We start from the raw sequence: 10029 nt of genomic DNA, 5'->3' as shown, positions 1-10029 counted from the left end.
TTACCATCAATAATTTCCATAATAATCTAATAGGCCACTCACCTTGGGACACCCGATATATAGCGTTCCAGAAAGCTAATGAAATAAAAAATGAATGTAGGAACGTTATTTGTTCGCCAAGGTCATTAAAGTTTTCTCGATTAATACACACCTGATTCAAAGAAATTTTGCAAAATAAAGTTGAGGCCACTAACACCAATTAATCCGAAGTTTGTTCAAGTTTTTAGCCATCATTTTCCTTTCTTGAGTGAACCCTCATTTTTCAGGTTTTAAAAAAGTATCAATCGATATTTCACTCTGTAATTGTATTTACATAATTAATTATTTTCCTAAAGAACTCGGATATTTTCTGAAAAATCAAAAAACTGCTACTGTCCAGTTACCATCCACTTTTTACTCCAATCAACTGGACTTAATTTGTAGGAAATGACGTCTAGTATGACCCCTTCATAGGATACCGTCGACTTACCAAACATGCTGATCATACAAATTTTTTGGTCAACGATTCCTTTTGAAGCATGAAGAAGTAATAAATTCAAGATCTAATAAGCTCAATATTTTTGTTAAATGTGGATTTTGTTGTACCTATAGGTATGAAACTTTTTAAGATGAAGATGTAGTGGATATAATAGACCTTGAAGACAAATATTTCATATAAAATAATATTCAACTCAGATAATACACAATAATGTTATACCATGATTTCCACATCAGTGGCGTACCCAAGAGGGGAATAAGGGGGATATATCCCCCAGAGGGAATATCCTTTATGGGGTCGTAACCTTATATACAACAACCTTATTATGAGCAAACAAACTTTTTAAGAAAACTTCTTCCAAAGGGGGAAAATTGATGCGAATCTTCAAGTTTTTTGCGTTTGAATATAACAGCTGACACTTCGGCAGGTGAAAATCAATCTCAAGAAGTACCTGTAAATTCAAAGGACATCGAAAACGAATAACCAATTTTTTTTTCTTTGTCCCCCCAAGGCTTATGTCTGGGTACGCCACTGTTCCACTTCCACATAGCGAGTTCAAATACATAAAACAACAAATTATTTTCTTCTGTGTTTTTATTACAAAAGTAAAAATTGCATATTCTGAATTATATTACACTGTACAAAAATAGAAAGTCAATAAAATATCATCCAGATACCATGAAATTCATGGATTCATAAAATGGGATTTCCAATATCAAATTCAATATTGAATCAACTTCAACCACAATATTTACATAAAAAGAAATACAAATTTAAAATATAAATAATGATAAAATAAAAATATCAATTGTGAAAATAAATTATATCCAGGAATACTTGTTCAAATTTCAATACTTTTATTTATGTTGACTAGCCTCTTCTTGCTTCTTGATGTAAGCGATTGATTCTTCTGAACGGTTTTCTTCTGTTGGTTCATTAGGGGATGTATCGTTTTCTTCTGCTGCTTTCACAAATGCTGCTGATAAGCTGCCATCTAACTTACTAACGGTTTTGTTGCCGACATCGTACATAAAGATTTCTCTATTGACGTCTTCTGATCTGAAATCGAAATTTATGACAAATAAAAAAAATCTGTTGTGTAATTCGTAATAGAAGGACATTTCTAATAACATCAGTGATTCTTGAAAAGTTGTTTCTATATTGGAATAATTTTTACATTCTCTTGAAAAGTTATTTCTATATTGAAATAATTTTCACAATCATTTCTCTTTTCAGGTAAAGTTTTGCATTGAGTTCAATTTTTTGATATGTTCCTTGATCACAAGTATGTGCCGTAAAAATAGAATAGGACGAAAAATTAATGTTTTAGAAGAGTTTACTAGCCATCCGAACATTGTAAGAGAAGAGGGTAGTTTTTTTTTGCATCTTTGTTTAAGGGGAATAGCAGACAATCAATTTCTCCAAAAGTCCGTTAGGAGATATTATCTCTGAGACGAGTGTGGTTTTAAATGAATGTTTCGATCCATTGATTAATAATTCGAGGTCAAAATCAATTTTGTACGGCCATCCGTCGTGTTGACGATAACTCTTGAACGGAATATTCAAGACTCTGATGTTTTCATGGGAGGTTCCGAGATTTAATTCTTCAGATTCATTAATTGGCATAATTTGTTTTATAATCCTAGAATTCTACAAATATTAGATTTTGTTTCCTAAAAAATTTGTAAAATACAAGATATTCGATCAAAATGTTATCCTCATTTTTATCCCAAAACCGTCTATTAAACTCAACAAACAAATTCCTCAAATATCGAGTTGTGAATGAAATGTATTCACAGCAACACTAAAAATGTTAAATGAATGTTTCTGTCCTACTTTTTTCCCAAAACAGAAAATCCCCTTTGACGCAATGTTAGGGGCAATCGATAGAGGACATAACAGAATATTCCTACTGACAGTGACTTAATAAAACACAATGGCGATACGAGTGGTCTCGTTTTTGATCGGCTGCTGGTTTCTGAGCCTAAATATGGCGGCTTTTTGTTTACATTCTCCGTTTACCTGATTTTTGGGATTTATTCAAAAAGTAAGGACAATTATATTAAGTCAGTGTAGTATTCTTCAGTTGAATAAATTTTTTCTATATCCAAATCTATCAAGTCCAATCATTTCAATTTTGATGAAGTGTCAGTTCAGTTCAGTCAATCGTATTCTATGGTCAAGCTCCGCCCCATACGCCATTTTTAGGCCGGATTGAAATTTTTGTCGTCACTGTGTTTTATTAAGTCACTCTGTTCCTAGTTGATTCCTGAAAATGTTTAAACGATTGAGTTATTTGTCGAAGTGAGTGTATTATTTCGCCTTCGTTGAAGGCTTTGCAATAATAGTTAAAATGCATACTTTGTTCATCAATTCTGAAAGGATGAATTTGCATTGGAACGAATATGAAATAATCTACTCACCCTGTAACCAGAAGAATAACTGCCTGTTGCTCGCTTTTTCTTTTCGATTCGTTATCCAGAAATTTTTTATAATTTTCTATGGTAGGGTTCTTCAATAGTTCCCTCAAGTTTTCATCTCTTACGAAATCGAAATCTTTATTTTTAGCATCTCTTGTGGATCGGCTTGGGTTATAATCGAAATTAATTGGAGCCAGGACTACCACACTATTGATTTTTTTATCTTTTAATTCTGGTACATCTGGTATGGGAAATTGAGCACCATTCACTTTAAGTGGCAAATATCGATTATATTTATGATCATTCAGTGCCACCGGGCTGACTTGCGTAGCATCTTGATTTACGTAAGAATTTTGGACCTGTTGGCCTTGCTCTGTAAGGGGGTCATAATGAACCACTTTCATCTGAACTTCTGGTTTCTCTCTTACTTCGTGATTCTCAGATGCAGCTATTTCCTGGTCATCTTCACTTCCTTCGTCGAATGATTTATCTAAAATATCTCCTTCTTTCGTAGCGTATTGCGGAATCTGCTCACTCCCAGCAATTTGCTGAGCGCCGCCCGCGTTGAAAAAATTAGCTAGTTGATCTGGTGGTAGGGCGCTCAGAGGAATATCTCCTACTTTGTCGTAATCTAATACTGATATATCGGCATTGTTCAAAATTCCAGATGACAATAATTGTTGCCTCAAATCATCCGGGACTTCATCCGGCAACTGAGCATTCAAAATTTTAGGATCCTTTGTTGTTGTAGAGGGTTTTTCTGGTTCAGCAGTAGTGGTAGTTGTTTTAGACGTTACACTGATAGTTCTTTGCGTAGTTTGATAAGTTGTTGGAGGTTTATGGCTTGTGTAATCAACAACATCGTGGTTAGCGTGGTAATTTACTCCGTTTCTAATGTTTTCTTGTAACCTATTAGCTTGTCGATATTGTTCTTGCAAGTTGTCAAAGTTGTTACTATACGTTGTTTTCGTTACACCCTGTTGAGGCCTTGCTGTTTGTTTGTGAATATTTGACTGTGCAACTTGGGGTTGCTGGTACACAAAGTTTTGTTGTGGTCCTTGCAAATTACTTACAGAATTTTGTACATGCCTCTGTGGAGGAGACGGTTCAATAGAAGAAATGTGTTGTTCGAATCTTGGAATAGCTGCAATCAATTGACTTCCTCCTGGTGCCAGAGTTTGCACCTGTTGGAATGTATTCACGTGAAAGTCTTGATGTAGAGAATTTCCATTCAAGTTTGTTTGAGGTTCGCCTTGATTGAACGATGTAAGTGGGAATTGATTAACACTTGGAGAGTTTTGATTTATTCTAGGAAAAGAGTTTTGTTGCAATTGTTCAAAACCACTATGAACTGGGAAACTTGGAAAATTTCCAAACTGGTTGGAGTTGAATTTAGGGATTGGTTGAGGAGATTGTTGATTTTGATCTTGTACCTGAGGATGTAACTGGAAACTTGGAAATTGTTTCAAAGTATCTGGTTGTTGTTGGAATGTTTGCTTTTGTGGAGAATGAAAATTTGAGTCTGGTGACGTGGGAACTGGTGGTTTCTGATTGAATTTCGATTCTTCACTGAATTGTGGTTGATGATGAATATGTGGTCCATCTCTGAAGTTTTGGAACTGTTTGAGTGGTCGAGCATCAGGGATGGTTTTGTAATTTGGAATTGGGTTCGGTTGAAGATTTTGTTGCTGGTTGAATTTAGGTTGTTCTGGGGTTTGAGGAGGAGAGGTAAATGAATGTTGTGGTTTGAATGGAATTTGTTCTCTAGGCCTCTGGGAGTTCTTGAAGGTTTCGAATGGTGTATAGGGAACTGGCTTCCTTGGCTGTTCAAATTGCGGTAAGGTACTGTATTGAGAATTGAATTGGGGGAATGGCAGCTTAGGTGGAAATGATGGTGGAGGTTTATTTTGATTTGGTTGAGATTGATAAACGGATTTCGGTATCGTCGAATATTCTGAAGGGCCAGATTGAGGTCTCGAAAATTGTGAAGCTGGTGGTGTTTTATATGCATTTGAAAAAGGTCTGTACGCTTGCGGTTGTCTTTGAAAATGTGTTGGTCTGATGTTGGCAACAGGTGATAAAGGTCTTCTATTATCGAATGGGTTTTGTCTATCGAAATTACTTTGTCGTTCGAAACCATTAGGGCCTTCAAAACCACTGGATGAAAAAGATAGTTCTCTTCCTTGATGGTGGGAAGAAAATGAAGGAAAACTTTTGTCTTGCTGGGAGGAGGGGAATTTTATATCTTCAATAGGTTTATTGTAATCTTCCGGTTTACTTTGTCGCTTATGGTAATCGAAACTTTCTTTCCCAAAAGTAACTTTAATGCCGCTTGGTCCATGATATACTTCTGAGTCTGGCTTAATTATAGTTCTTAATGTTGTCGATGGTGGTGGAGGCTGAGTTACTATTGGTTCTGGATAGTATGCAGGCTGTGGTTGCTCCTCCTCTTCTTCTGTTGCTGATGTTGGAGATATAGCAGGAATCGGTTTATCGTAAATTATACTATCTTTACCATATCCATTGGGATTTTTCTTGTACTTGACGTAGAAAACATGCACCTGTTCCTTCTTCTTCTTTGGTGGTAGCGTTGGTGGAGGTGTAGGAGGTGGTGGAAGTGTAACATTGGATTCCTTGATGATGATTTCAATGATAGGCTCTGGTTCTTTGATGTACACAGGCTTCTCAATAATTTTAGCTCGTGGTGGGTAATAGGAATGTTCAGATAAGTGATTATGTTCCGTTTGTAGATCATCGAGTGTTTTCGATTGGTCATAGCGGCCATCTGTATGTAGGGATAAAGTGTTAGTATCGTATAAAGGATCTCTTTGAGAGTAATGGACTAACGGTTCCATTTGAACCGCATATGGAGGTACAGGAAGAGAACGAGATCTACCTTTGTAGTAAGACGAATAGGACCTAGGACCAGAATGGAATTGCGGTTGGTAAAAGTGAGGACCATTGGAAATCCTACGTTCTGAGCGATAGTTGTATGGCCCAGAATAGTGGTGAGCTATTTGATATTGCAGTGTTCTTTTTCCTCTCGAATCTTCTTTCGGTTTAGTTTTGTGATCTTCTGCGCTTTGTGTTAAAGCTGCAAGACAACACAGCACCTGAAAGAATGAAAAAAATTTAGGTTTGTCACAGGTACTCATAATAATTGGTAGAATATAAATATAAAATATAATGAGGCTTTTAGCATAGCTTATGTTCTCTATATTTATCTAGTAAATTTGGACAGAAGGTCCAAGGTTCTGAGAAGAACCAATCGACTTATGTGTTTTCATATCTATTTTCCTGAGGTTGAGAGTGTGTCTTGTGGTCAGGAGACCCTAGGATTGTCTGATCGCCAGTATGTGCGTTCATTCAGCGTTATTATTATTATTATAAGCTTATATATGTAAATTAATTTTTAAGTTTACTGTGTCTAAGTTGACATACGCTAAATAAATAAATAATAATGAGGCTTTCGCACTTTCTTTCAGTAATCATTATAATGATATATAGTGTCATATTGAATCATCTGATATACATGGCTCAAACTAATAACATACAACAAGAAATACTACGAAATGATGGTAAAACAGTTGAGAACATTCCTCGAAGGATGTGGGAATGGTATTCATATTAGATAAGTGTTGTATACACAGCTTAGTGCGAGGAAACAAGATGAACCAAGAACCCATGGACAAAAGACAATGAATGAAGGATAATTTAACAATGGAAAATCAGAGAATTCCAGAAGAACAACCCCAATAGCAAGAACATGATAAGAGCAATCAAAACATATACCTGTAAAACACCAAAGTACCGGGTTTTTCACCATAATTTGACCCCCCTTTAACTTTGTTACTAAAACAGGTACAAAAAAATGTTTTCTACAAAAGTTTCACGAAATCGACTAGTGTTTTTTAAAATGATTTCACAAAACGAAATATATACAGAGTGGGCCACATATTGATAGGAAAACCTTGTATATTTTTCTATATTTGAATAGCTCTTTTTCCCCTGATTTCAAATATATAACATATGTTTGGCTTATCTCTCTTATTCTGAGTACCACAGTGTTTCAAATTTTAAGAACCACCTGGCATGCAAGCTGGCAGTTTTCAAGTGGTAGGCTGCGATAACTCAAAATGATCTTTTTTGAGTTATCTCGTTGGCAATTTGACTATATGTCATATCGTTGCCAACGAGATAACTCAAAAAAGAGCATTTTGAGTTATCGCAGCCTACCACTTGAAAACTGATTACTGAGCATGCTAGGTGGTTCTTAAAATTTGAAACTCTGTTGTACTCAGAATAAGAGAGATAGGCCAAACATATGTTATATATTTGAAATCAGGGGAAAAAGAGCTAGTCAAATATAGAAAAATATACAGGGTGTTCCATTTGAAAAAATGAAGTTGCTATCAATATGTGGCCCACTCTGTATATATTTCGTTTTGTGAAATCATTTTAAAAAACATTATTCGATTTCGTGAAACTTTTGTGGAAAACATTTTTTTGTACCTCTTTTAGTAACAAAGTTAAAGGGGGGTCAAATTATGGTTGAAAACCCGGTACATAATGAAGAAATACGATGGTAAGAGCAGAGTCTGATGGACATGAAAAATTTGGGCAAGTAGAAAGCTTACACAAATATTCGATTATCGAAGCCGATGAATCAACATCTTCAGTACCTACTGCGTAAAGAGCATGTTGCATATGACTACCAGACAATAACATAAAACAGTGTTTAATTCAGAAAAATTTCCTTGAGGGGGCAATTCAAAGTATCCGAACGATTTGTAAAAATATTAACTTAAAGAAGTGGCTTTCTCATTCAGTACTTCGAATTTTGAACAAAATAATTTTTTGTTCGTGAAATAGAACGCCGTAACTGAATCTAGACATCCTCAATTTTCCGCCGGGGACACATTCACACCCCGGAAATGTACCTGAAAGAAACACTGCCAGAATAACTGCTAAGATCGAACCCTTGCAAGGAAGCCATTTCAATGAGGTTCACCTCGGAAGGCATTCTTATAGCTATCCAACATCAAGTGATCTCAACAAGAAACTTCTGCTAACATATCATATAATACCACTGATGATCGATATATATGTCAAAACAACGAAACAATCCAACATATCACGGTCGATGTCAAATGACATCATGAAAATGTATACTAACACAGCAGAATTATAAAATAGATTATGAAACTTTGACTTAACCATTTGTTAAATGCTTGATTACTAACAGGCCTTTTAAGGTTGAATTTTAACTGATATCAGCGTAAATGTGGTGCATTATATAAAATGCGTTTTTTTATGATTAATCATTTTATTCTGATAACTCTTAAATAATTCATTTTAGATATAGGGTTCGCTTAAATAACCCCCACTCACTGAAATAATAAAAAATATAGGTTCTAATTTGAAAATCTTGAGTTTCGATGATATTGAGTTGTCCAAATTCATGATCTTCGTACGAAAACCCTGTATATTTTTTATCCAAACCGCAAACAGTCTCATAAGACTACGTATTTACAGAATCGAAAAAGAAAACAAATTTTTCGATGAATGCTTTTTCTGCGGATATTCAAAAAAATGTGAGTCCTCATCGTCACAATTTTTTTCATAAGAATCTAATTAACTCGTGAACCTTTGAGTTTTCACCCAAAGTATGGAATATTGCCGAAATTGTCGTCAAAAAAGCTATTTAATGATGCAATACCTAATATAGTGGGTGTACCATTTGAAATAAGGAACTAGTAGTCTGTTTCCGGTTTAACCGGAAGTTGTAGAGATCTGAAAATATTTTAGGGAGAAAGATCATTGTCCCAAACCACGTTATGCGAATTTTCAGTTCAGAATTGCCTTTAGTTTTTCATAAATGTCTAAGAGGCCATTCAGGTCTGTATAGTATATACAGATCTTTAGTGGCACAAAAATTGAAGACTATTCTAAAATGTCTGATGCCAAGACAGTATTATCTCGATTTTTTTGACGAAAGGAAAAAAATGGATGGTATTATTTCCTAGTAGAATTACCAGGAAATAATAAACCTAAAAACCTTATATTTTTTCCTTCAAACATTTGAGGATTTTCTTCAAAAGCCATCTCGGAAATCATCATTACTTTTCTGACTTTGAGCTACAAAATTGCTGTGATTTTTTAATTTTGAGCCGGGGTTGGTCTCAAATGAGTCAACTCACTGATGACGAATCCTCCCTCAAATTCGATTATATCCGGCCGTATACACGATAACAGCTTTCGAATCCAAGGACATAAAAATTTTCAGGGTGGATCCGATCAGATTGAGATTTTGCAGTTACAAATGTGCAATATTTTGTATTATTAGCGTCTCTGACATGAAGTTAAGAGCTTTCATGCCCTAATATCAAAATCTTCGCTGTGTGGTCTTGGTTGGTGGTAATATTAGGTATGAATATTTGAAATATAGTCGTTTGGAGGAAATGCAATTCTAATGCCAATGAAGTTCGGAGAAGTGAACAGATGATTTTCGGAGAGATCTTAGTTCGATGTTTCTTTGAGAAATGTGAATTAACTTTTCAAAATCTAATCTGAATTTTGGAATGAAATTATCTAGGTATATTAGTTATGTTATAGTAAAATTCATTTCACAACCAAGTTAAACTAAGTTGTTTCATACTCAATTCCTAGTTGTGATACTTTTAGAAATATAAATTAGTTATTGTATTGATTTATAAAATCAGTCGGTCCATAGTTTCAGAGTATGAACCAAAAAAAAAATCATAACATATTATAATAAAAAAACGAATTGATGACATTGCAGTGATTATATTCATTGACTTATATTTCCATATAAAAATCTAATCTGACAAGTTTATATGATACTTCCATGAAACAAGGGAATAATAGGGAGATTTTAATGAATCCATAGTACATGAACATTGTATATTTGTATAGATAGAAGAACATCTTATTAGGAGGTAATTGGCCTAGTTTTTATCAGTCGTTTATCGACACTACTATCTCGATCCGCAACTAATTGGTAGTACCTACCTATTTCCGGCCATGGGAGCTAACACTGATTCTGAACCCCTCAGATTCCATACTGGTAGAGACGAGGGTAGAAATACCTTGCCAGTTTTTGAAAGAGAT

General features: G+C 34.9%; 1 protein-coding gene across 2 annotated transcripts in view; it reads right to left on the bottom strand.

The window, feature by feature from the left end:
• Window positions 1-1054: 1054 nt before the first annotated feature.
• LOC123684057 (altered inheritance of mitochondria protein 3) overlaps window positions 1055-10029 on the bottom strand; it is a 29303-nt gene continuing 20328 nt past the window's right edge. Inside the window, exons 2-4 of one of the 2 annotated variants that reach the window (XM_045623172.1) lie at window positions 5795-6011; window positions 2902-5683; window positions 1055-1537 (exon numbers count right to left, since the gene is read on the bottom strand). In XM_045623172.1, coding sequence (XP_045479128.1) covers window positions 1336-1537; window positions 2902-5683; window positions 5795-6011 — 3201 coding nt within the window. In that variant the 3' untranslated portion in view covers window positions 1055-1335. Of the gene's footprint in view, window positions 1538-2901; window positions 6012-10029 lie in introns of both variants that reach the window. The other variant, XM_045623163.1, reaches the window with a different exon arrangement.

Source organism: Harmonia axyridis, chromosome 1 (assembly GCF_914767665.1).
Source record: "Harmonia axyridis chromosome 1, icHarAxyr1.1, whole genome shotgun sequence".
Lineage (NCBI taxonomy): Eukaryota > Metazoa > Arthropoda > Insecta > Coleoptera > Coccinellidae > Harmonia > Harmonia axyridis.
Note: the sequence above shows the minus strand (reverse complement) of the source record. Positions and strands in the feature narration are given on the sequence as shown.